The sequence below is a fragment of the Mustela lutreola genome, chromosome 10 (assembly GCF_030435805.1).
Source record: "Mustela lutreola isolate mMusLut2 chromosome 10, mMusLut2.pri, whole genome shotgun sequence".
NCBI lineage: Eukaryota > Metazoa > Chordata > Mammalia > Carnivora > Mustelidae > Mustela > Mustela lutreola.
In genome coordinates this window covers 72,778,183-72,805,992 of record NC_081299.1, presented here as the reverse complement: position 1 = coordinate 72,805,992, position 27,810 = coordinate 72,778,183, and the positions used below count along the sequence as shown (strand labels likewise).

Here is a 27,810-nt window from a genome sequence, read left to right as displayed (position 1 = left end):
ATGCAGCTGCTGTGACTGCCTCATTTCCTCATCTTTGTCTCCACAGGGAGAGTGCCTAGTTTAGTATGAGCTGGAGTGGCAGCTCCACGTTCAGCCAAAACAGATTCACAGAGTCTTTGGCTCAGATAAAACATTGTACTATGGCACCCGGGATATGGTCTTGTCAGAGACAGCCCAGATGGGCCAGATGACACTAAGCAGAGGTACAGGAAGTTAACACCCTGAGTGACAACTTTTGCCAAAGATGTAAAGTATTTTCAGTATCCCTGAGTCTCTTTTTTGTTCTCTTCTAATCAGAAACCCCCACCCAAATGGTCATCACTATTCTGACCTCCATTGCCACCTACATTAATTATACCTGTTTTTGAACTTCATGTAAATAGAAATACACAGTACATCCTCTTGTATCTGGCTGCTTTCACATAACATTTGCTGCATGAAATTCAGCCATGTTGCATGTAGCAGCAATATGTTCTTTATCCACTGTTTTCCATTTTAAGAATATAGCACAGTTTAGTCACTGGCTACTGTTGTAGAACATTTAGATTATTTCCTGTTTGGGACTATTGTTAATAAAACTATAAGCATTGATTTCGGTTGTATATATACCAAGAGCAGAATTGCTGAGTCACAGGGTATACATAGGTCTAGCTTTATTTATATATTTATTTATTATTAACTTTTAAGGTTTTATTTATTTGACAGAGAGAGAGAGAACACAAGCAGTGGGAAGCTACAGAGGAAGAGCGTCCCTGTCCAGCTTTTTGTAGTTGGTCTGCCAGACACTTTCCAAAGTGGTTTCACTGCTTGTTGCACATTTCTATCAGTATGTGGTAATGTCAGTCCTTATGATTTTAGCTAATCCAGTAGAAATGTAATCATATTGTACTGTGGTTTTAATTTGCATTTTCCCTAATGACTAATGTTGTTAAGTACCTTTTCATGTACTTTTGGTCATTTGGATGTCCTCTGTTGTAAAGTGCCTGTTCAAGTCTTTTTGCCCAATTTTAATTTTTTTATTTTTTAAAGATTATTTATTTATTTATTTATTTGTCAGAGAGAGAGAGAGAACACAAGCAGGGGGAGCAGCAGGCAGAGGGAGTCTAATTTAATCTTTTCTTTTATGGGTAGTGTTTTTTGTGTCATATTTAGAACAGCTTTTTCAAGTTCATGAAAATATACAGTATTCTGTTCTGCTATATTGTTCTGCCTTTCATAATTAGGTCTGTGGTCTATGTCAAGTCATTTTTTTTTTTTTTTACATAGTATGAGGTAAGATTCAAGATTTTTGTCTTATTTTGTTTGGTTTTCCTTTACGGGTGGCCGGTAGGCCCAGACCATTTATTGAAAAGACCATACATGCCTCCCACTGGATTGCAGTTGTGCTTTTGTTGTGAATGAGATGGTTGCAAATGTACCTGTCTGTTTCTGGACTCTTTTCTGTTTCATTAGTCTATGTGACTCTCCTTACCTCAGTAGTATAGAGTCTTAATTATTGCTGCTTTGCATGTCTTAACATCTGGTATCATTCTAGATTTGTTTTTCTTCAGGATTATTTGGAGATATTTTAAGTCCTTTGCATTTTGACAGAATATTTAGAATGAGCTTTTCAATTTCATCCTCCACCCCCGCCAAAAAAAAACCCTGCTGGGTTTGATAGGATTCTATTGAATTTGTATATCAGTTTGAGGAGAATTGACCCCTTTATAATACTGAGTCTTTCAATCCATGAACACAACTTTTCTCATTTTAGGTTTTATTTAATCGATCTTAGTTAATTGATAGGTTTTATTTAATTGATTTAATTGATTATTTTGGGTTTTATTTAATTGATCTAAATTAATTTTATTTAATTGATCTCATGTCTTACCATTTTCAGGGTAGAGGTTTTTCATTAGATTTACTTATAGTTTTTTTTGGAGGGTGTTATTATAAATGATATTTTAATAACTTTTCATTTCCTTATTGTTTATGCTGATATATAGAAATATAATAGGTTTTTATGTATTGACCTTATATTCAGTAAATTTCTTAAATTCCTATTATTTTTAGTAGCTAGATTCTCTTGGATTTTGTACGTATATAATTATGCCACATGTGAATAATAACCTGTTTACTTCTTCTTTTCCAATCTTATGTCTTTTCTTTTGTTTCTTTCACTTATTATACTTGCTAGGATTTCCAGTATAATGTTGAATACAAGTGAAGAGAATGGGCTCTTTTTTCATGTTCCCAATCCTGAGTGGAAAAGATTCTATATTTTACCATTAAGAATGCTTTTATCTAGAGATATTTTATAGATACCTTCACCAGATAAAGAAAGTCTCCATCTACTCCTAGTTTTCTTTTTTTAAGCCATGAATAAGTGTTGAATTTTATCAAATGCTTTTTTATAAATTTTTTTGGTTGTTTTTAAAGATTTTATTTACTTATTTGTCAGAGAGAGAGAGAGAGAGAGAGAGCGCGCGCATAGTCAGGGAGAGTGGCAGGCAGGGCAGACAAAGGGAAAAGCAGGTTCCTCACTGAGCAAGGAGCCCTGTGCGGGACTCAATCCCAGGACCCTGGGATCATGACCTGACCTGAAGGCAGATGCTTAACTGACTGAGCCACGTAAGCATCTCAGAATTTTATCAAATGCTTTTTTTGCACCTATTGAGATTATTGTCATTTTTCTTCTTTGTTTGGGTAATGGGGTGACTTACATTGATTTTTCAATATTAAATTAACATCATATTTCTAGCATAAATTCTATTTGATCATGATATAGTATCCTTTTCAATTTGCTTATATTTTGTTTAGGATTTTTGCATCTATGTTCATGAGAAAGATTGGTCTGTACTCTTCCTTTCTTGTAATGTCCTTGCCAGGTATTAGAATCAAGACTATCTCCCTCAAAAAATGAGTTGGGAAGAATTTCCTTTTTTCTATTCTCTGAAACAGTGTGCCTGAAACTGATATTGTTTCCTTCTTAAAATTCCTTTTGACTATTGCTTTAGCTTCATCATGTAAGAAATTTTGATATGTCACATTTTAATTATCATTCATTTCCAATTATTTTCTAACTTTCAAGTTCCTTTTTTTAACATAGGAACCGTATAGAAGTATGCTGTTTAATTTCCCAGACATTTGGGTTTACTTTAAGTTATTACAGATTTCTAGTTTAATTTCACTATAGTCAGAAAACATACTGTAAATTTAAATATTTGGAAATTTGCTGAAACTTGCTTTTTGAATCAGATTATGGTCTATTTTGATAAGATCTTCCATGTGCTTTTGAGAAAAATGGGCATTCTGTAGTTGTTAGGAATAGTATTCTATATATGTTAGGCCAAGTTGGTTGATCACATTATTCAGATCCTCTTTATTCTTATCAATTTCTTGTCTGTTCTTTCAATTACTGATAGAGTTGTGTTAAGATCTCCAACTATGATTGTGAATTTGTTTATTTCTTTTTTTCTTCTTTCTTTCTGTCTCTTTTTTTAGTTCTGTCAACTTTAGCTTTATGTATTTTAAAGTTATGTCATTTGCTGAACACAAATTTAGGATTGTTATATCATTGTCATTATAAAATGCCTTTTCTATAGTACCTATATTTTCTCTAATATTTCTTGCATCAAATCTACTTTTTTATGATATTTGCTGTGGTATACTGTTATTTAAATATTGAAAAAATAAAGGAAAATAAATATAACACAGTCATACAATGCCTGGCACATAGAATGTATTTAATAAACAAAAAATAAAATAAAAACAAAAATAAGCATTTAATAAACAAAAAATTTATTTAACAAACAAATAATATGCTTTCCCTTCTCTTCCACTCACCCAAACCTTAACTTTGTGGTGAGAGATAGGAGAAAAACCAACAAGCTGGAGAAAGCTGGGGTTTTATATTAGATGGTATCAAGAATGACCAGTATGTATTTTAAGGTCATGGATACTTAAGAGTCAATTTTCTTTAAAGATTTTATTTATTTATTTGACAGACAGAGATCACAAGTAGGCAGAGAGGCAGGCAGAGAGAGAGGAGGAAGCAGGCTCCCTGCTGAGCAGAGAGCCAGATGCAGGGCTCCATCCCAGGATCCTGGGATCATGACCTGAGCCAAAGGCAGAGGCTTTAACCCACTGAGCCACCCAGGTGCCCCTGCTATTTTAATTGAAACACATTTATACGTAAAAATAAAAATTTTGGATTAAAGACCATTATTTTGAAATCCTAACATGTTCTCATAAGAGTCCTGTCTTCTCTACCCTAAATTTCTCATTTTTTTCATTACTTTTCTATTCCACTCTCCTTTTTCCCTTTTATCTTCTCCATCTTCTTGCTTCTTTCCTATAGTGGTGTGAAATGAGCTCATGTCAATTCTAGAAAAGTTCCTTTAGGATGTTTGTCAATTTATATTGCTTCTGCTCCACAGAGCCAGGGAGGTAGAAAGCAATTGCCCACGGTACTGGATGGCTTCCTCCTTCTTGTGCCCTTGAGGCAGTTGTTTTCAGAAAGCAGCAGTTTGGATAAGACCGCCTGTAGATAAGAGGGAATGGGAAGTAAAATTAGCCACAATCTGGGTCAGTCTCCACCCAACCCAGGAACCATCTTGCTGATAAGAGTTAGATATTCTACAAACAAGAGGGATTTAAGGAGGGAGGCAGTCCTTCTGAGCCTTGGAATCAGGCTCTAATTACCTCCGTGGATATGAGCGTATGTTTCTGTATGCTTGAGTGCTTCTCTCTCTATCATCATGTACTCTATAATCAATATCCTTAACTTTCATGTTATTTTTGTCTCTCTCTTTGTGCCTGATCTATGCTTTTTCTACATCCTAAGATACATGATAGATCAGATTCTCATTTCATCAGAGCCCATTTCTCATCTGACGTTCCCTCTGCTTCTATTCCTCATTTCCCTATATTTTAAATTCATAAATCATCACACAGATCTTATTATGTAATGCACTATCCCCCAGCTTTATATTCATTCCCCTTTTTAATTTTTTATCAATTAGATTTTCTACCAGCATTTTGAATCTGGATCCTCTAATGTAGATCATCTTTATTTGAATTATTTCTTCTCTTCATTCTTGTCTTCTCAGCCACACTTAAATCTGCCTCACAGTTTTGTGTCCCCTTTCCACCTCACTAAGTCCACTTTTTCTTACATTAATGTATCAAATATCCTTATAAATGACCCCTTTCACTTTCCTACTATAAAGCATGGTTTCTCGGTCTTGGAACTATTGACATTTTCACTGAGTAATTATTTGTTGTGGGGCTGTTCTATGCATTGTAGGATGTTCAGCAGCATCCCTGGCCTGTACTTACTAGAGAACTCCCTTGCCTGTGAAACAAAAATGTCCACAGGTATTGCCACATGTTCCATGAAAGGGTAAAATCACCTCTGGTTAAGACCAATTGCTATAAAGATTGCTATAAAGGTAAGGATATAATAGGTTTATTCATATTGTTTCTTTGAGTTAACATTTATGTACAATAAAATGCACAGATCGAATGTACACAAATAAATGAATGTTGACAAATGTATATACCCATGTAAACCACCATCCCAATAAATATATATACATTTTCATTACTTTAGAAAGCCTCCTTCTGCCCCTTCCAGGCAACTCCAACACTTCTGCTCTGAGACAACCAACCACTATTGGATTTCTGTGCTCAAAGCATCGAACTTCTTAGAAGTGGAGTCATACAGTGTGTGTTCCTTTGAGTCTGACTTCTTTAGCTCAAGATAAGGCGTCTGAGATTCATGTACATTGTAGCATGTGTCAGTTGTTTGTTTCTTTTTGCTGCTGAATGATAGTTCCTTGTGAATTCATATAAATAGCAACATTTATTTTATCTATTCTTTTAATAGAAACTTGATTGTTTTCCTGTTTGGGGTTATTATGAATAAAGTGGCTATAAAAATTTTTATTTTTTTAGAAGACTTTATCTATTTGAGAGATAGAGAGTATAAGCAGGGGGAACAGCGGCGGGAGGGGAGAAGCAGACTCTCCAATGAGCAGGGAGCCTCACATGGGGCTCTATCCCTGGACCCTGGGATCATAACCTGAGCCAAAGGCAGATGCCTAACTGACTGAGATGCCCCTAAAGTGGCCATAAAAATTCTTGAGGAAGTTTTTTGGAGGACATCTTTTCATCTCTTTGGAAGTGGAATTGCTGGGTCATGAGTTAGATATATACATAACTTTAAGAAACTGCCAAGCAGTATTCCAAAATGGTTGCACATTCACCAATGTAGGAAATTTCCAATTGCTCCATATCCTTGTTGACATTTCTTATTTTCAATCTTTATTCTTTAGTTGTTCTGGTGGGAATGGAGATGTATTTCATGATACTATTTTCATTTGTTAATGACTGGTGGTGTTGATAGCCCATATACGTGCTTATTGGTCATTTATATATGCTTTTTGAGAAGTGTCTATTTAAATTTTTGCCCATTTTTATTGGGTCTTTGCCTTTTTATTACTGATTTATAACAGTATTTTAAAATATATATTTTATTTATAATTTATAAAATATTACATATTTTATTTATATAATTTTTACATATTCTAGATAAGACTTCTTTGTCATATATACATCTTGTGAATATTTCTTCCACTCTAGCTTGCCTTTTCATTATTAGCTGTGTCCTTTCATGAGCACAAATATTTAGTTTTGATGCAGTCCAACTTTTTTTCTTTTATGCTTAGTGTTTTCTCTGTTCTAAGAAACCTTTCTACACTGTAATTGTGAAGACATATTTTTTCTAGAAGTTTATATCTTAATTCTATTTTATATTTGTGATTCATCATGAATTTATATTTTTATAAGGTAGAAGTAAAATTATTTTCCCAAACTACATTTAGTTATTCCAATATCATTTATTGGAATTGAGTTGCCTTCCCCCATTTGCCTTCCCCACACACCTTTGAGGAAAATCCATTGACCATATGAGTATAGGTCTATTTCTGAGCTCTATATTCTGGGATGTTTTATGGCCTACCTCATGATCTCATTTGGTGACTATTACATGAGTGCTTAAAAAAAAAATGTGTACTGTGCAGTAGTTGGTCACAGTATTTTATATATGTCAAGGTTGAATTAGTTGATAACATTGTTCAAATTCTTGTTCCATTGTTGAATGATACTTCATTCTTATTGAGTCTTCTCATCTAGTTGCCACAGTTTTTGACAGTGGGAGATTTATATATATATAAATATAATATTTATATATATATAAATATAATATTTATATTTATATATCCAAGGTTGATTGTTGATTGTTCTCCCTTTAGTTTAGCCAATTTTTATTTCTGGTATTTTGAAGCTCAGTTAATAGGTATATGCATATGCAGGATTTGTATATCTTATTAGCAAATTTATGTTTATCCTTATAAAATGACACTTTTTTCTCTCTTTTCTCAAGGCCTGTTTTGTCTTATAGTAATACCAGCCCTCTTATGCTTAGCATTTGCATAATATACTATTTCCTTGTTTCATTTTTGACTTCTATGTCATTGTATTTATTAATTAATTTATTTAGAATTAATTAAACAATTTTTTAAATTAACATGTAATGTATTATTAGCCCCAGGGGTAAAGTTCTGTGAATTGCCAGGTTTATACTTCATAGCACATAGCTTTCCCAATGTCCCTAGCCCCACCAACTTCTCCCTACCTCTCTCCCCCCAGCAACCCTCAGTTTGTTTTGTGATATTAAGTCTCATGGTTTGTCTCCCTCCTGATCCCATCTTGTTTCATTTATTCCTTTCCTACCCCTCCACACCCCCCATGTTGCCTCTCAACTTCCTCATATCAGGGAGATCCTATGATAATTGTCTCTCTCTGATTGACTTATTTCTCCAAGCATAATACCCTCTAGTTCCATCCACATCATCACAAATGGCAAGATTTCATTTCTTTTGATGGCTGCATAGTATTCCATTGTATATATATATATATAACTTCTTTATCCATTTATCTGTTGTGGACATCTAGGCTCTTTCCATAGTTTGGCTATTGTGGGCATTGCTGCTGTGAACATTTGGGTGCACATGCCCCTTCAGATCACTACATATTTATCTTTAGTGTAAATACCCAGTAGTGCGATTGCTGGGTCAAAGGGTAGCTCTATTTTCAACTTTTTGAGGAACCTCCATGCTGTTTTCCAGAGTGGCTGCACCAGCTTGCATTCCCACCAACAGTGTAGAAGGGTTCTTCTTTCTCCGCATCCTGGCCAGCATCTGTCATTCCCCGACTTGTTAATTTTAGCCATTCTGACTGGTGTGAAATGGTATCTCATTGTAGTTTTGATTTGTATTTCCCTGATGCCGAGTGATGTGGAACACTTTTTCATGTGTCTGTTGGCCATCTGGATGTCTTCTTTGCAGAAATGTCTGTTCATGTCCTCTGCCCATTTCTTGATTGGATTATTTGTTCTGTGGGTGTTGAGTTTGGTAAGTTCTTTATAGATTTTGGATACTAGCCCTTTATCTGATATGTTGTTTGCAAATATCTTCTCCCATTCTGTCAGTTGTCTTTTGTTGTTAACTGTTTCCTTTGCTGTGCAAAAGCTTTTGATGTTGATGAATTCCCAATAGTTCATTTTTGTCCTTGCTTCCCTTGCCTTTGGCGATATTCCTGGGAAGAAGTGGCTGCTGCTGAGGTCGAAGAGGTTGCTGCCTGTGTTCTCCTCAAGGATTTTGATGGATTCCTTTCTCACATTGAGGTCCTTCATCCATTTTGAGTCTATTTTCGTGTGTAGTGTAACGAAATGGTCCAGTTTCATTTTTCTGCATGTGGCTGTCCAATTTTCCCAACACCATTTGTTGAAGAGACTGTCTTTTTTCCATTGGACATTCTTTCCTGCTTTGTCAAATATTAGTTGACCATGGAGTTGAGGGTCTATTTCTGGGCTCTCTATTCTGTTCCATTGATCTATATGTCTGTTTTTGTGCCAGTACCATACTGTCTTGATGATGACAGCTTTGTAATAGAGCTTGAAGTCTGGAATTGTGATGCCACCAACTTTGGCTTTCCTTTTCAACAGTACTCTGGCTATTCAGGGTCTTTTATGGTTTCATATAAATTTTAGGATTATTTGTTCCATTTCTTTGAAAAAAAAAAAAGGATGGTATTTTGATAGGGATTGCATTAAATGTGTAGATTGCTTTAGGTAGAATAGACATTTTCACAATATTTGTCCTTCCAATCCATGAGCCTGGAACATTTTTCCATTCCTTTGTGTCTTCCTCAATTTCTTCCATGAGTAATTTATAGATTTCTGAGTACAGATTCTTTGCCTCTTTGGTTAGGTTTATTCCGAGATATCTTATGGTTTTGGGTACAATTGTAAATGGGGTTGACTCATTAATTTCTCTTTCTTCTGTCTTGTTGTTGGTGTGTAGAAATGCAACTGACTTCTGTGCATTGATTTTATATCCTGAAACTTTACTAAATTCCTGTACAAGTTCTAGCAGATTTGGAGTGGAGTCTTTTGGGTTTTCCACATAAAGTATCATATCATCTACAAAGAGTGATAGTTTGACTTCTTTGCTGATTTGGATGCCTTTAATTTCTTTTTGTTGTCTGATTGCTGAGGCTAGGACTTCTAGTACTGTGTTGAATAGCAGCAGTGATAATGGATATCCCTGCCATGTTCCTGACCTTTGCAGAAAAGCTCTCAGTTTTCTCCATTGAGTATGATATTTCCAGTGGGTTTTTCATAGATGGCTTTGATGATATTGAGGTATGTACCCTCTATCCCTACACTTTGAAGATGTTTGATCAGGAAGGGATGCTGTACTTTGTCAAATGCTTTTTCAGCATCTACTGAGAGTATTACATGGTTCTTATTCTTTCTTTTATTAATATATTGTTTCAAATTGATTGATTTGTGGATGTTGAATCAACCTTGCAGCCCCAGAAAAAATCCACTTCATCGTGGTGAATAATCCTTTTAATGTACTGTTGGATCCTATTGGCTAGTATTTTGGTGAGAATCTTCGCATCTGTATCCATCAAGGATATCGGTCTGAATTTCTCTTTTTTGATGGGATCTTTGTCTGGTTTTGGAATCAAGGTAATGCTAGCCTCATAAAATGAGTTTGAAAGTTTTCCTTCCATTTCTATTTTTTGAAAGAGTTTCAAGAGAATAGGAATTAATTCTTCTTTAAATGTTTGGTAGAATTCCCCTGGGAAGCCATCTGGCCCTGGGTTCTTGTTTTTTGGGAGATTTTTGATGACTGCTTCAATCTCCTTACTGGTTATGGGTCTGTTCAGGTTTTCTATTTCTTCCTGATTCAGTTGTGGTAATTTATATGTCTCTAGGAATGCATCCATTTCTTCCAGATTGTCAAATTTGCTGGTGTATAGTTGCTCATAATATATTCTTATAATTGTTTGTATTTCTTTGGTGTTGGTTATGATCTCTCCTCTTTCATTCATGATTTTATTTATTTGGGTTCTTTCTCTTTTCTTTTTGATCAGTCTGACTGGGGATTTATCAATCTAATTAATTCTTTCAAAGAATGAGCTCCTAGTTTCGTTGATTTGCTCTACTGTTTTTTTGGTTTCTATTTCATTGATTTCTGCTCTGATCTTTATTATTTCTCTTTTCCTGCTGCTTTTAGGCTTTCTTTGTTGTTCTTTTTCCAGCTCCTTTAAGTGCAGGGTTAGGTTGTGTATTTGAGAACTTTCTTGTTTCTTGAAAAGACTTGTATCACTATATATTTTTCTCTCAGGAATGCCTTTGCTGTGTCCCACAGATTTTGAACCGTTATGTTTTCATTATCATTTGTTTCCATGAATTTTTTCAATTCTTCTTTAATTTACTGGCTGACCCATTCATTCTTTAGAAGGATGCTCTTTAGTCTCCATGTATTTGGGTTCTTTCCAAACTTCCTCTTGTGATTGAGTTCTAGCTTCAGAGTATTGTGTTCTGAAAATATGCAGGGAATGATCCCAATCCTTTGGTAATGGTTGAGACCTGATTTGTGACCCAGAATGTGAAATATATGGAGAATATTCCATGTGCACTAGAGAAGAATGTGTATTCTGTTGCTTTAGGTTGGAATGTTCTGAATAAATCTGTGATGTCCATCTGGCCCAGTGTGTCATTTAAGGCCTTTATTTTCTTGTTGATCTTTTGCTTGGATGATCTGTCCATTTCAGTGAGGGGATGTTAAAGTCCCCTACTATTATTGTATTATTGTCAATGTGTTTCTCTGATTTTCTTATTAATTGGCTTATATAGTTGGCTGCTTCCATGTTAGGGGTATAGATATTTAAAATAGAATATTATGTAGTGTCCTTCCTCATCTCTTATTATAGTCTTTGGCTTAAAATCTAATTTATCTGATATAAGGATTGCCACCCTAGCTTTCTCTTGATGTCCATTAGCATGGTAAATTGTTTTCCACCCCCTTACTTTAAATCTGGGGGTGACCCAAAGACATTTGGGTCTAAAATGAGTTTCTTGTAGACAGCATATTGATGGGTTTTGGTTTTTTTTATCCATTCTAATACCCTGTGTCTTTTGATTAGGGCAGTTAGCCCATTTAGCCCATTTACATTCAGAGTAACTATTGAGATATATTAATGGAGTGCCATTGTCTTGCCTGTAAGGTGGCTGTTACTGTATATTGTCTGTTACTTTCTGGTCTACTATTTGTAGTCTCTCTCTTTGCCTAGTGGAACCCTTTCAATATTTCCTGTAGAGCTGGTTTGGTGTTTACAAATTTTTTTTTAGTTTTTCTTTGTCCTGGAAGCTTTTTATCTCTTCTATTTTCAGTGATAGCTTAGCTGGATATAGTATTTTTGGCCATATGTTTTTCTCATTTAGTGCTCTGAATATATCATGTCAGTTCTTTCTGGCCTGCCAGTTCTCTGTGGATAAGTCTGCTGCCAATCAAATACTTTTACCATTGTATGTTACAGACTTCTTGTCCTCAGCTGCTTTCAGGATTTTCTCTGTCACTAAGACTTGTAAGTTTTATTGTTAGGTGATGGGGTGTAGACCTATTCTTACTGATTTTGAGGGGGTTCTCTGTGCCTTTTGTATTTTGATGCTTGTTCCCTTTGCCATATTAAGGAAATTCTCTGCAATACTTTGCTCCAATATATCTTCTGCTCCTCTCTCTCTTTCTTCTTCTTCTGGAATCCCAATTACTCTAATGTTGTTTCGTCTTATGCTATTGCTTATCTCTTGAATTCTCCCCTTGTGGTCCAGTAGTTGTTTGTCTCTCTTTTGCTCAGCTTCTTTATGCTTGGTCATTTGGTCTTCTATATCACTAATTCTCTCTTCTGTCTCATTTATCCTAGCAGTAAGAGCCTCCATTTTTTATTGCACCTCATTAATAGCTTTTTAAATTTCAGCTTGGTTGGATTTTAGTTCTTTTATTTCTCCAGAAAGGGCTTTTATTTATCCACACAGGCTTCTCTAATGTCTTCCATGCCTTTTTCAAGCCCAACTAGCACCTTGAGAATCATCATTCTGAACTCTAGATATGACATATTACCAATGTCTGTATTGATTGGGTCCCTAGCCTTTGGTACTGCCTCCTGTTCCTTTTTTAATGGTGAGTTTTTCCACCTTGTCATTTTATCCAGATAAGAACATATGAAGGAGAGAATAACATGCTAAAACGGTGGCAAATACCCCAGAAAAATGTGTGCTAACCAAATCGGAAGAGACCTCAAATAGTGGGGATAAGAAAGGGGGTAAAAAGAAGTTAAAAAATTTTTAAAAAGAAAGGAAATATAGGTATTATACTGGTGACTAGAACAGAGCCACCTACTTAATTTTGGGAGACTTTGGTCTCTTAGAAGAAACTACCTCCCAAAATTTTAAAGAAAGAAAAACGAGTGTGTGTGTGTGTATACATATATGAATACACACACACACACACACACACACACACAAATAAGGGTAAACACAATGAAGGGATGGGATATGACTGTAAAGATGAAAATTTTTAAAAATATTCTAAAAAAGGAGTTGATAAGATAATTTGGTTGGGAAAAGAAAGAAAAAGAAAGTGGAAAGAATTTGCTCAGACTGGAGACTAGACGAAAGCCCTGTGCTAGATTTAGGGTATATTTTGATCTATTAGAAGAAGTTATATTCCAAAATTATTTAGAAGAAAAAGCTCTATATGTATACAAAAAATAAAGTTAGATATAATGAAGGATAAAATATGACTATAATAATGAAGGTTCAAAAAAATTTTATGAGGGCGCCTGGGTGGCTCAGTGGGTTAAGCTGCTGCCTTCGGCTCAGGTCATGATCTCAGGGTCCTGGGATCGAGTCCTGCATCGGGCTCTCTGCTCAGCAGGGAGCCTGCTTCCCTCTCTCTCTCTCTGTCTGCCTCTCCATCTACTTGTGATTTCTCTCTGTCAAATAAATAAATAAAATCTTTTTAAAAAATTTTATGAAAGGTATTGTTAAGATAAACTAGTTAAAAAACATTGAAAGAGGAAAGAATACAAGTTAAAAAATTAGAATAAGAAAAAAAAAATTAATTAAGTTTGCAAGACTAAAGAATCATGGGGAGAAAGCCATGAATTCCATGCTTTGCTTTTTCCTCCTCTGGAATTCCGCTGTTCTCCTTGATAAGTGAGCTTGGTCTTGGCTGTATTTCTTGCTGATTTTTTGGGGGAGGGGCCTGTTGTAGTGATTCTCAAGTGTCTTTGCCCGAGGTGGAATTGCACCGCCTTTGTCAGGGGCCAGGCTAAGTAATCCGCTTGGGTTCACTTTTGGGAGCTTTTGTTCCCTGATTACTTTCCATAGAGTTCTGGAGGGTGGGAATGAAAATGGTGGCCTCCCAATCTCTGGCCCAGAGGAGCCGAGAGCTTGGGGCCCCCCTCCTCAGCGCGCCCTCAGAGAAAAGCACTCAATTACTCCCATCTCTCTGGCCTCTGGCTGCACTCTGAGCTCACCCAGCCTATGACCTAGTGTCTCTGTCTCTGGCACACAGCCCTGCCTGGAGTCTCCAAACCCAGCAGATCACTGCTGCTTTTCCAGGGATATCTCCCCGGACCTGCCATTTGTGCGGTCTCTGCTCAAAGAGCAGTGGTCTGACTATGCCACGGATCACTGTGCCCTGAGCTGAGAGCTCATTCCTCGGCTCCATATCTCTACTGGTTTCCCTGCTCTAATACATGTGAGCTCTGCAATACTCAGACACTCCTGATCCTTTGGTGACCCCATGGGACCTGAGACCACACTGTCCCAGTGAGGACTCCACCCCTGCTTAGTCTCTGGAGCGATATCCCTCCACGGAGCAGACTTTTAAAAGTTCTCATTTTGTGTTACATTGCTCCACTGCTTGCCGGGAGCCGGCCCCTTCCCCTACGGTCTATCTTCCTGTTGCTTTGGATTTAGTTCTCTGCAAGTCCTACCTTTCAGAAAGTGGTCGATTTTCTGTTTCTAGAATTGCTGCTCTTCTTCTCTTTGATCCCCTGTTGGATTTGTAGGTGTTCGGAATGGTTTGATAAACTATCTAGGTGATCTCTTGCTACCTGATGTCATCTCAGTCTGCTACTCCTCTGCCATCTTGACTCCCCTATGTCATTGTATTTAAAATGAATCTGTTGTAAATTCTATATAGTTGAGTCTGCTTTTTTTTATCAAGTCCAAAAAATCTCTGCTTTTTAGTTGAAGTGTTTATTTAATATAATTATTAATTTAGCTGGCCTTAAGTCTACCATCTTGCTATTTGCTTTTTGTTAATTACCTCTGTTCTTTGTCCCTTTCTTCTACTTTACCTGTTTTATGTTAATTGGTTAGTTTTAGTGACCATTTTTATCCCATTTATTATCTTTTTAGATATATCTTTCTCTACTATTAATGTGTGGCAAGGGGTTTATAAATGCATCCTTAATTTACCCCAGTGTACTTGAATATACAACTTTAAGAGTAGTGTAAATACCTTTTAACAGTGTAAGTCCATCTGTCATCTGTTCTGCTCTTGTTGTCATACATCTTACTTAATTATGTTATTAATAGAATAACACATTGTTTTTGTTTTTACTTTAAACAGTTAATTGGCTTTTAAAGGAATTAAAAGTAAAGAAAACCAACAATATATTGCATTTACCTATTTACAATTTCCAGTGATCTTCATTCCATACTGTAGCTCTATATTTTTACCAGAAATCATTTTCCTTTAGATTAAAGAAATTACTTTGGTATTTCTTGCTGGTGAACATGATTTTGGCTTTTATTTATCTACCTTCATTTTGAAAGGGATTTTTGCTGAATATAGAGTTCTGCATTGAAAGATTTTACTTTTGGCACTCAAAGATGTCATTTTGTCTTCTGGCCTCAGTTGTTTCTGATGAGTAATCAGTCATTATTCCTATGATATACTGAGGTGTTATTTTCTTTTTTTTTTTTTTTTTTTTTTAAAGATTTTATTTATTTATTTGACAGAGCGAGGGATCACAAGTAGGCAGAGAGGCAGGCAGAGAGAGAGAGGAGGAAGCAGGCTCCCTGCTGAGCAGAGAGCCCGATGCGGGACTCGATCCCAGGACCCTGAGATCATGACCTGAGCCGAAGGCAGCGGCTTAACCCACTGAGCCACCCAGGCGCCCCTGAGGTGTTATTTTCTTTGCATAACATCTTAGAATTATGGGTTGAGAGTTTAAGTTAAATTGGGAAAAAAATTTCAGCTAGTATGTCTTTGAATATTTTGTGCTCTGTTTTTCCTCCTCCTACTTCTGGGATGCATTTATATGTATGTGAAACACCTTGATAATGTTCCACAGGTCATTTTGACTTTTCCATTTTTTCAAAATGAAATGTTTCAGTTTGCATGATTTCTATGTTCCTGTTTTCAAGTCATCTGATCCTTTCATCTGTAGTTCCAGTCTGCTGTTAATCCATTACAAAAATCTTCTTTCATATATTGTATTTTTCTGTTTTAGTATTTTCATTTGCTTCTTTTTAAAGAATTTTGGCATCTTTCCTGAAATTTCTTCTCTATTCATTACTTATACCTATAATTTCCTATAATTCTTAATCATATTTATATTAGCTATTGTCAACTTATTGTCTGCTAATTCCAATTCTGGAAAAATTTTGCGTGTTCTCTTGACAGATTTCTATTCTTATTAATTATGGGACATATTTCCTGCTGGTTGGCGTGTCTATTGATTTTTTATTAGATACTGCATGATGTGTTGCAGAGACTCTGTATGTGTTTTCTTTTTCCAAGTTACATTCTAGAAGTAGTTTAGTTATTCACAAATCATCTTGATTCTGTGGAGACTTGGTTTTAGGCTTTGTCAAAGCAGATCTATATCTGTTTTGCTCTTGTTCTAGAGCACAACTTCATCTGGGAATGTGGTCCTTGGAAGAGTTAAATATTTCTAGGCATAATCCCCACTCTCCTCCCACACCTTCTTAAATAGAAATGAAGAAGTAGTATGAGTACCTGGCTATACTCCTACATACCTCTGATGTTAACCATCACAGGCTTTGTATTATTCCCTTAACCTTAATTTTTTTTATCTATAAAATGGGGAAGACATTCAAAGGCTTAAAATCCACCACACCCCAACTCAGTACTATATAGTAGCAACTCACTGAAGCTATAGAGAGGCAAATACCAGGCTAGCAGGCTTAATGGCAATGAGGGCAGAGGGACTCAGTGCCTAGGGACTTGAGTCTGCATCAGCAAAAATTTAGGCACTGTGAGACTTAGAATATTGTGTAAGACTGATGATTCACAGACATGTGCCCCTGAAGCAAATAATACATTATATGTTAGAAAGAAAGGAAGGAAGGAAGGAAGGAAGGAAGGAAGGAAGGAAGAAAGAAAGAAAGAAAGAAAGAAAGAAAGAAAGAAAGAAAGAAAGAAAGAAAGAAAGAAAGAAAATAACAAGTCAGACCTGGGATGTAGTCTAAGCTGTAAGGAGGCAGCTTGGGAACAGAGATTTACTGGCCATTTTACTCTTCAACACTGCTCTGAGTCTCTGACTCAGGCTTCTTTCTCTTTCCTCTTGTCCCAGTTTCCCACAGTTCCCTCCCTTCTTCTCCAGAATTTAATCAAATTTTCATTCTTAATTGGCCCTGGTTTTAAAATAGATCTATTCCACATTATTATTTCTATTATCCAATAAAGTTTGAAGTTCTTTAATATACAAGGCAAATTATTCTATTGATCAATAATCTTTAAAAAAATAAGGATAGTAAAATAAAGATGATTTTTATTTCCTTGTGACCTATGCTTCACTCTCTATTCACCCCCTACACCCATAGATAAATAACCTTTGATGGAGAAAGGATTCCTAGACTCTTTTTGAACAAAAAATAGAATCAGTTAACCATTTCCAAAGGTCACTTTTTTTCTTCCCCCAGGGTCTCCAATGGTCTCTTCTGTAGTTGAAATAAAATAAAACCATATAGCCTGTGATTGCATTAAGATAAGCCCAGAACTATGTCTTTTATGCTTTATTTAAAGCCTTATGAGAGTTATAACCATTTTTATCAAATAGCACCAAGGCAATAACTTGGAAACCTGCTTTGATAAGAATACAATCTCATATGCAATAAATTCAGTAGACTTCTTTTACAAAACTAATGTTGTGGGACAGGGATAATACGCACATTTTAATAATAACTCTTACAGTGAAAAAAGATCGCTTTGACCACTTGCAGTGGGATTTGATCTGTTGTATAATTAATCAAATGTCAAAAGGTGAAGAACTTTACAATAGGGGCTTCATATATAAAATGCAGCTTGATCTTTAGTCATAAAAAAGCAACCTATTCTGAAAAGATAAGGGGAAATAAAAATTAATCAAAGTAACTGAGCAACTGTTCATATGGACAGTTATACCAACCTCCTTTCCTTTATCTGGGGCTATTTTTCCTCTACAATAAAACAAGCTTTTTTTTTTTTTTTTAACTTTGGTTCAAGTTTTGCCCTTGCCTTTGCTTTTAAAGACATTACCTTAGAGAATAATAATTTTTATTATTTTGTCCATAACCAAAGCTTAAGAGTTTCCTAACTTCCTTCCAAAAAATAGTGTTATAAAAGAATTTTTGTCTGCTTACCATGTAAAAATCTGACCTGTATTATACAAAAACTCAAGGCATTTTTAATAGTTCTGGTGTTAATTTGACTTTACTGGTATGTTTTCGTAAAGTGTAAAGGCCATGGATTTTATATCTAAGGAGGAAGGTACTCTGTACATTTGCTCATATTAATTTTGTTCCATTCTTTTTCTTGTCTGCTCTGTTTTTCCTGTTTAAAATACAGTGTGTTATGACTATAGTGAGGCAAATGATTCCTATTGAACCCAATGCTGTCAAAACTCCTTTCAATATAAGGTTGTCTCTGGCAAGTATAGGAGCAGAATATGGGGGGATAAACAGAGATGCCTGAGCAATGTTAGATACAGCAGACTTTAAGGAGCTCCTGTCTATTGCTCGTATTGCCACATAAATTCTGTGGCTTTCTTGTGTCTCTCCATCAGGTTGGTGGTCAGGTCCATTTGTGAAAAACTTTGGTGAGAATGTAAATACCTCCTTGGTCCCAGCTTTCTGAGGATTTAGTTTTGATGTATTCACTAAAATGGCATTGTTAAAGTCATCTTGAATATTCTGTAAATGTTTACTGATTCTTATTTCATAGCTGTTGGCTGAAAATAAAAAATATAAATGGAAAGGTTAAGTCACTTGGGTAAATTTTCTAGTTTACTAAAAATGACTATGAGAATAGCAACAAAACTAAAAATACCTAGAAATAAACATAACAAAAATTGCATATGAAGAAAACTTTAAAACACTACATAAAAACTCATATTGAAACCTAGACAAGAGGAAAAACTTACTGTTTTTTTGGATAGGAAAATTCAGCGTAATAAAGATGTTATTTTTCCCTAAGTTATTTGTAAATTTTACATGATTTTATTAAACCCTCTAGGGGGTGCCTGGGTGGCTCAGTCAGTTAAGTGTCTGCATTCAGCTGGGGACATGATCCTGGGGTCCTGGTACCAAGCCCCACATCAGGGTCCCTGCTCAGTGGGAAGTCTGCTTCTCCCTCTGCTCCTCCCCCCGCTTGTGTGCTCCCTCTCTCTCTAGCTTTTTCTCTCTCAAAGTAATAAATAAAATAAAAATATATGTTACTTAAGTCAAAGGTAAAAGTTTAGTTCTGAGTTCTGGTAAGGGATATGTGGCTTAGACTAGTTCATAACAGGTATGAACTCTAAAGAAAGCAAAACAACAACAACAACAACAACAACAACAATAAAAACCCCAAAACCCCACAAAGCTAATAAATCACTGGATTCAGGTAAAAATAGGCAGAAACCAGAGGTGTTACAATCCTTAAAAGAAGGAAATCAGAGTAGGGATGATTCATGTTTGTGCAGCTTTTCCTCTTAAGGCACTTCCCTCTCCTGTACAGATATGATAGCTGGAATGGAAAGCAGCTACCTTTTGGAACTGAGAAATCAGAAGACTGAATATGGGATTGCCTGAATAACTGAAAGTTGAGGGAGCTGGAGAGGGACCACCCCCAAATCTATGCACTGACTTTTTTCAGACCGTTGGAAGACTTCCAATTATTCATGTATGTATGAAACAATAAGGGCTCAAGAGACAAACAACAGCTAGAAGGCTGAAACACTGAATAGAGTTTTATTTTAATGCTCATCAAGGGTATAGAGTTTGGAGTGTGAGTCTTGTCAATTAGAGGAGCATGGTAAATATGTGAAGATATCCATTAAAACACTGAAAGAACGATGCTTTAGGAATAAAGACTGGGTTTCAGAATTAAGGGATATGCCCTGCATTAAGAGCAAAACTGAAATAGACAAACCCTAGCCAAAAGCAAAACCAAGCCTCCTCAAATTCAAGGTGAACCAAGATATATATCAAAAAAATTTCAAAACTCTTGGGGTGTCTGGCTGGCTCAGTCAGTTGAGTGTCTAGCTTTGGCTCAGGTCATGATCTCAGGGTCCTGGAATCAAGTCCTGCATTGGGCTGTCTGCTCAGCAGGGAACCTGCTTCTTCCTTTGCCCCTCCCCACTCTCATGTGCTCACTCTCTCTCCCTCTGAAAGGAAAAGAAAGATAGGAGAAAAGAAGGAAGGAAGGAAGGAAGGAAGAAAAGGAGGAAGAGAAAATATTTCAAAACTCTTCAGAAGAGTATAACAGATTCCAGTGTCTATAATTTACTACCACATGCCCAATATACAACAGAAAAATCCCTAGACATGCAAAGAAGTAGAAAATGTAGTATCAAAAAAATATTAATAAATAAAATGAGTCACAAATGACTGAGATCTCAAATTAATAGATAAGGACTTTAAAGTAACGACTATGAGGACCACCTGGGTGGCTCAGTCGGTTAGGCATCTGCCTTTAGTTCAGGTCATAATCCCAGGGTCCTGGGATTGAGCCCCACATCAGGCAGGGAGCCTGATTTTCCCACTCCCTCTGCCTATTACTCCACCTGCTTCTGCTCTTTCTCTGTCAAGTAAATAAATAAAATCTTAAAAAAAAAAACATGATGAGTATGTGAAAAGTCAGTAGGACAAGTTGGAGATAGAAAATGGAGAGATAGGAAATTTGAGGAGAGATATGGAAAGTTAAAAAAAGAAGAAAATGGAAATTCTAGACTTGGAAAAAAAATGAAAAAATTCATTTGACATTAATAGCAGATTGGACACAACAGAAGAAAAAAAAATCAGTAATCTTGAAGACAAGTTCATAAAAATCAAACTGTAGCACTCAGGACAAAAGATAAAAATTAAATACAATTTCAATGATTTTTGTGATTTACTGACATACCTATTTAGTGTATGTGGGTATAAATATAATCATATATCATATTATATCAATATTATCTAGGAAGAAAAGAAGAAAAAGAATAAAGCAGAAGTTTTTTGAAGATGTGTTAGCTGGAAATGTTTCTGGTTAAAAAGAATACAGATCTAGGAAACTCAGCAATCCCCAAATAGAATAGGCATCAGGAAAACCACACTGAGGCACATCTTGGTCAATCTGGTGAACACCAAAGATAAAAACAATTTAAAGCAGCCAAAGGGAAAGAAAGACACTCTACACTCAGGAGAATAACAGTAAGAATGATAGCTGACTTCTCATCAGAAAAAAAAAAAAATGGAGCCATTAGACAATGAAATAACATATTTAAAGTGCTGAAAGAAAAATTTATTGCCCTAGAATTTTATATATAGTGAAAATGTACTTTTTTTTTAAAGAGTAAAAATGTACTTTAAAACTGAAGGTGAAATGAACACATTTTCAGTAATTGAATCCTCAGAGAATTTCACCTGAAGACCTGAGCTACAAGCGAAATGGTGATAGAGAAAAATGCAGACCTACAGAAAGGAAGACTAGAAATGGTGACTATATGGGTTACTAAAAAGGGTCACTTTTTTCTCTTTAAAATTTATCAAAAAGACAATGGATTGTTTAAAACAGAAGCCATAACAATGCAATGTGGTCTTTATAAAAATATAGCAGCACAATATATGACAGCAGCATCACAAAAGATGATGGAGGGTACATGGAATTATACTTTTGAAAGATTCTCACATTATATGTGAAGTGGTATGACATTAATTCAGGGCAGTCTGTGATAGGTTAAAAAAAACTGCATGTTAGAGAAAAGCTAAATTTGGAGAAGCTGTTGGCAGGAATTTTATTATTTTGATTTTCCTTATATTGTTTTGATTCTTCAAAATTGGAGTAAGATACATATAACATAAAATTTATCATCTTAACCAATTTTAATGTGTACAGTTGAAGGTATAGTTCAGCACTTTTTAAGTGTTACATTCACACTGTTGTGCCATTTTGATTTTCAACCATGTGAATGTATTACCAATTCAAAACTAAAATTATGAATAATAAATAATTATGCAAAAATGGAAGCCACCTGTAGTACTAACCCACTCTTACTATATGATAATTCTTATCTACAATGGCAAAAAATAAATTTAATAATGAATAGAGCAGCTTCAAAGAAGGATTTTGTTCTGAGGAATGAAAACCATAGGATATTTCAAGTTTTAGTTAAAAATGAAAATATTCTGATGACTATGTTTTGAACAGTTTCCAATAATTTTTGATAGACTATTTCTATCCTGCCTAGTAGTTAGAATAAAACACCCTTAGAGACAGTTGTCAAAACAAAATAGCTTTTATATTCAAATTTATCAATCAGCTGCTTCCCTCTGAGTAAACCCACTGGGCTTCCTGAGGTGGTTCCAATATAGGGGGGCAGACATGGGTGAGAAGCTAGGCTGACCATCCTCTCTACACTCACAGTGGAACATGTCCATTGCTCTCTCTGGAGAAAGCCCGCTCCATGGTGCTTTCCCAGAGTCCTCTCCTAGATAATGAAACAAGTAATATTTCATAAGTCTTAGCATTAACAAAGGTTTTCCACATCCGCTGCTCTCTCTGTGTGAAATTGATCATCTCATTTTAAATAAAAAGGTAGGGACTCGGGAAGTTAAATGTGCTACCATGATGAATAGTTAGGAAATAGTAGTGTTGGAAATGAATTCATTTCTTCCAACTCCAAATCCCATTCCTTTCTACTATGAGCACCAATTAAACTTTATGCAGAACAGCTATGCAACTGCAAAGACTCAAACTCAGTTCATGCATTCATGGAGAAGCACCTTCCACTTACAGTACTTGTTATGTTACTTCTCTCCTTGTGAGAAAGAGAAGTCAGACTGGTTCTGCGTTTTTGACCTGTTGGGTATATATCTCTAGGTTTGGTCTCTCTTTTTTCACAGTGTATTTTAGCCAATGAAAGTAGCTCTATGGCCTTGGACAAGACACTTAGACTCTCTGGGTCATTCGCTTACATTTGAAACAACGGGGTCAAACTAGCACATCTTTAAGATCTCTTCTGTCTCCAAACTGTTACAAATGTTGGCATTTATCGAACACTTAGTATGGACCAGACATCGTTTTAATCCCTCTCTGTGCCTTACTTCATTCAACTCTCTTAACAACACTCTGAGATAGCTACTCGTCCTATCTGCTTTTGCAGATTAATAATCAGAAGGTGAGAGAAATTAAGTAACTTGCCTCATTACACAGGTAAAATGTGGTGTCTGATTTCACAGCCCAATACCTTAGCACGGTGCCGTGCAGCCTCCCACTAGGCTACCCTTCCTGGCTACACTCCCTCCTGTTTCTTATTTCCCAGTAACTGTGCTGCTTTTCCAGTTATTGAGGCTTACGTCTCAATTAGTATCTTTATCAGTAAATTCCTAGTAGGGAAAGTTCTGAGAAAGACTGAGGTCTGGGGCAGGAAGCTGAAGACTTAGTCCTATCTTCAGGGAGCTCTCTCAACTGTTAACAGTTGCTACTTCCTCTCTTCACTTGAAATCCAGTTCATCCCCTAAGGATTATTTTGGGTCTCTCCTACATTAAGTCCTCTTCCAGCTTATAGTATGTATAACTGAGGGATAGAGGAGGGCTAGTGGAAAGAACAATTGCTGTTATGGAACAGCTTCTTCAGAAGCAGCACATTTTCAACAATTTTTAAAGATAGTAGGTTGTAGCAATGGTTATATAAGAACATGGTGAAACGATGTCAGAGGAAGAGTGTGAATGTCAGGCTGTTAGGCACATAGGGAAGGTAGTTAATGCAGGGAAGGAGGTACAAGATTGGCACTTTTTGGAGTCTGGCCCCACTCCAAGGGTTCTGCTTGGGTCCTGGTGTAAGAACCTGGCTTCTCCTCTGCTCCCATCCACACTGATTTCTACAGCCTTTTAATTTCTGTGGCTTCCAAGCCATACAAACGGCACTGTGTTAATCTGTGGTTTTTGACCATTTTGTGCCTTTTTTTTTCCCTCAGCGTATGGTTATAAATTCTTAGAGTGCAATGACCATCTTAAATTATGCTTATATAATGTTTAGTGCTGTGTTGGGCATGAACAGTAGCTTAATAAATGTATTTTCACTTTAATTACTTTTTTAAAGATTTTATTTATGTAGCACTCGATGCCAGGACTCTGGGATGGTGACCTGAGCCAAAGGTGGACGCTTTATGACCTGAGCCAAAGGTGGACGCTTTATAGACTGAGCCACCCAGGTGTTCCTAATTTCTAAAAAAGAAATACAAAGGAGATGCACAACATGCTTGGTACTCAGTTTTAGCAATTATTTTACCCCAGACTTTTAATGAAAACCCAATGAAGTAACCCATTTCCATAATGCCTAGTCTGTATACATAATGGCGGTCTGATGTTTTGTTTATTCTGCATAACGGGTCATCTTTTCTAGGATATTGTGTATAGTAAAGGGCTGCTACCTGGAAAAATACTTATATACTTGTCCATATATGAGATATTCATTTATTGCTAACAGGTTTCCTAAGAATAGTCACATTTTTTATAATTGTGAAGCCAGAGACATACCCCCATTATTTTTAACTCTGATCATAAAGGTGAGAACGCCTTTCTAGACAAGAACTTGTGAGGGAAAATAGGCAATGAAACCACATGTTTATGGATTAAACAGGTACCTATTTGTTAGTTGGTCTATTCATGACTAATTTTGCTGAATTATCAGATCAGTTATGACAGTGATTTTAGCAACTTAATACACAACCAGGCACCACCCCCCTTATCTTTTGTGGTTTATGGTTTTTTATATTATAACAAGCCAGGTCTACTTCAATCATCCCTCTCATCAGTGAAGATGCATGAAGATCTCTCTATTCCATTTGGGATGCCAATTCTAAAGTCCCATATGGTTGTATTTCTTCTTTTCAAGACGTTAATAACCACTAACACTGCACACTTTCTTTCTCCTCTTTTAATTCAGCAGTGTAGTTGAAATTCCTAGGGCTCTTGAAAGAAACAGTTTCCAACAGAAATGGGAGACTGAACTTGCATTCGTCTCTTTCAGTACAGGAGGGGTTTCTAAGGGAGGCACTGAGGCAAGTGAGAACACTAGGTTCTCATGAGGTGCCACTAGGTGGCACCACTCTTACCTTTAAATATAGGTGGGAGTGCTTGTGGCTCCTTAAATCTAAATAAAAAGCTAGATAGAAGGCCTTAGCGACAAACCAGCGCCCCAGGAAACTTGGCATACTTTCTCTTCCCTCTCTGATTTTATATGCGTCACTTCGTTTCCTCTTCACGGTACCTTATGAAATAAATATTTGTAGTCCTATTTTCCGTATGAGGAAACTGAAGCCAATAGAGGCTAAGCAACTGGCCAAAGATCAAACAGCTGGACTGAAAGCCAGAGTGGGAACAATTTTTTTCCTGACATGTATATTACAGCTTTTTCCTTTATACAAAGGACATACCCATCCAAGAGTTTCAATCATTGCACATCTCCAATCTTTAAAATGGGAGAATCCTTAATTCAGAGTGTAAAGTATTTCACTTCTTTCTTCTCTGACCCAAAGAGACAGATTGGATAAAAGAGCAGGAAGACAAAGCTACAATAGAGATGTTCCTCAGGAGCACAGAATTATTTGTAGTTGAGATGCTTTCTGATGCATGTAGTAAATGGGTAAAGAATTATAAGCCAAATAAAGATGACCCAAGTTGGAAAAAGACTGGCAAAGGCCAAAGGTGGTCACTTTGACTGATATTGAAAAAGTAAGCTTTCAATAGAGAAGGTTGGTTCCTACAGGCATCTCAATCAGAGGCAACAGGAAAGAAAGTATCTAATGTATAATCAATGATAACCATGTTTTGGTGATGGCAAAGCTGTTAGAAAAATTATTCTCTGAGGAAAGTTATTTTGTTGAGTTGCTACAGGGATCAAGAAATGATGCAGGAAGCCTGAATCTAGTGTAGACCTTGGAAAAAGGAATGTTGAGAAAGAACTTCATCAGTGTTCATGCACACAAGGGTAAGAAAGCCCACCTAACAGAACTGGGTCTAGTCTCCCTAACAAAAGGGATGGCCAGAAGTGGGGGTGAAAATGGACCAAGTTTTGCATGACTTATGGGAATTATTCCCCTGTGACTTGTAAATCTTTGAATTCACTATCCACTATCTAATCTTCAGAAAACTAAATAACCTCCGGTATTTAGAAGCCCATGCTCTGTAATGCAGAACCCATTTCTGTTGACTACACTACTCTTACATACGGTATTTATGTTTCCAGTCAAGATTGCTAGATGATCAGTGTCAGTTCTTTTACTAGGGCTTTTTCAGTTCTGGGGGAGCTGACAAGCTCCTGTTCCTACACTCCAGCATATAAGGCCCTACCAACAGCTCAAAGCTTTTCATAACAACCCTCTGCAGCTTGGTTGGCTCAAAGCCCTCAAAGCTATTTTTACCCAGCAAACCCCTGACATAGTTATTAGAAACGCTACCTGGTAGAAACACAGGGAGTGAAACAAGAAACCTACCCTGGCCTTGGTCATAGTCTTCTCCAGGTGCTGTCCAAGATAAAGTCACCTCCTCTTCCACTTTGACAGCATGCAGGTCAGTGATTTTGCAAGGTGGAAACACATTAGGATGGGGGCCGGCTGGAACTCCTAGCACGGAAAAGGAGCCTCCGGAACTTATTCGGCTAAAGCCCCATTTTTGCTCCTCCTCACTCCTGCCTGCTGATTTTCTTGGGGTATTCATTTGAATGTTGCCTGTGACCAAGAAAAGAACAGCCAAAAACAACAAGTAACCCTTTCCCAAATAGCTTGTTTTTGAGAGATTCCGGAGAGACATTTTAAAAACTTTTTTTGGGGACACCTGGGTGGCTCAGTGGCTTAAGCCACTGCTTTCAGCTCAGGTCATGATCTCAGGGTCCCTGGGATGGAGTCCCACATCAGGCTCTTTGCTCAGCAGGAAGCCTTCTTCCCCCCCACCCCCAGCCTGCCTCTCTGCCTACTTGTGATCTCTCTCTTTGTCAAATAAATAAATGAAAATCTTTAAAAAAAAACAACACAACCTTTTTTTCTTTACGACATCCTTAGAATAATTGAATTTGTTTTTTCCACAATTCATTCATTCATTTGTTCATTCATTCATTCATCCATCCTTTCACTAAATAAATATTTTGAGGGTAGTAATCACAGATAAAAGAGTATCCCTCTTAGAATTTATAGTCATACTAATAAAACTATGTTTATAAGTCATGATAAACATAAGAAAAAAAAGACAGGGTGCTGTGAAGAAAAATAACACAGGTACATAATTTATAGTGTTCTCAAGGAAGTAACATTTAAAGGCATCCTAAAGGGTGAGTAGGAGTCAGCCAGGCAGAGTGGAAGTATAATATCTCAGGCAGAGGGAACAGGTTGTGTAAAAACTCTGAGGCCCTAAAAAGCCTTGAAATTAGAAAAAATTTAAAACAAGGAGGCAAGTAGTTTAAGACCAGAGAAGACTCATAGAGGCTCGTAAAGGCCCTTGCAACCTACTCTAATGATTTTAGAGTTTAATCTTACAAGCTGTGGGGAAGCAGGGCAGTGACATGACCCCATTTCTTCCTAACAGGTCACTGTGGCTGCTCTCATTAGAGAATGGGCAAACACTGGGCTGTTGAGATAGCCACTGCAGCAGTCCAGACAGGGTAACATGGCAGGGTGGGCTGGGTGACGGCAGTGGGGAGGAAGACAGAAGTAGGCAGTTTGAGATGTGATTTGGAAATAAAATCAATACAAGCTGGTGATGGGTTTGAGTATGGAATGGTGAAGGAGAGAAAGTTGGTAGGGGGAAAAAAAAAAAAAAAAGAAAGAAAGAAAGAAAAGAAAAAGAAACCGCTCCCAGATTTCTAAAATGAGCAACTTGGAAGGAGAAGCAAGCTAAAGGGAAGGAGACTGGTTTGTGATTCCTTTAAAATATC

The 27,810-nt window shown here is 36.5% G+C and overlaps 1 protein-coding gene and 1 long non-coding RNA gene across 2 annotated transcripts in view; one reads left to right on the top strand and one right to left on the bottom strand.

The window, feature by feature from the left end:
* The window catches only part of LOC131809196 (uncharacterized), a 91,092-nt gene that overhangs the window by 24,103 nt on the left and 39,179 nt on the right, over positions 1 to 27,810 (top strand). The window lies entirely within an intron of this gene.
* CLCA2 (chloride channel accessory 2) overlaps positions 17,254 to 27,810 on the bottom strand; it is a 37,989-nt gene continuing 27,432 nt past the window's right edge. The window contains exons 13-14 of the mRNA XM_059135957.1: positions 26,378 to 26,611; positions 17,254 to 18,648 (exon numbers count right to left, since the gene is read on the bottom strand). Of these exons, the coding sequence (XP_058991940.1) occupies positions 18,206 to 18,648; positions 26,378 to 26,611 (677 nt within the window). The 3' untranslated portion in view covers positions 17,254 to 18,205. The remainder of the gene's footprint in view (positions 18,649 to 26,377; positions 26,612 to 27,810) is intronic.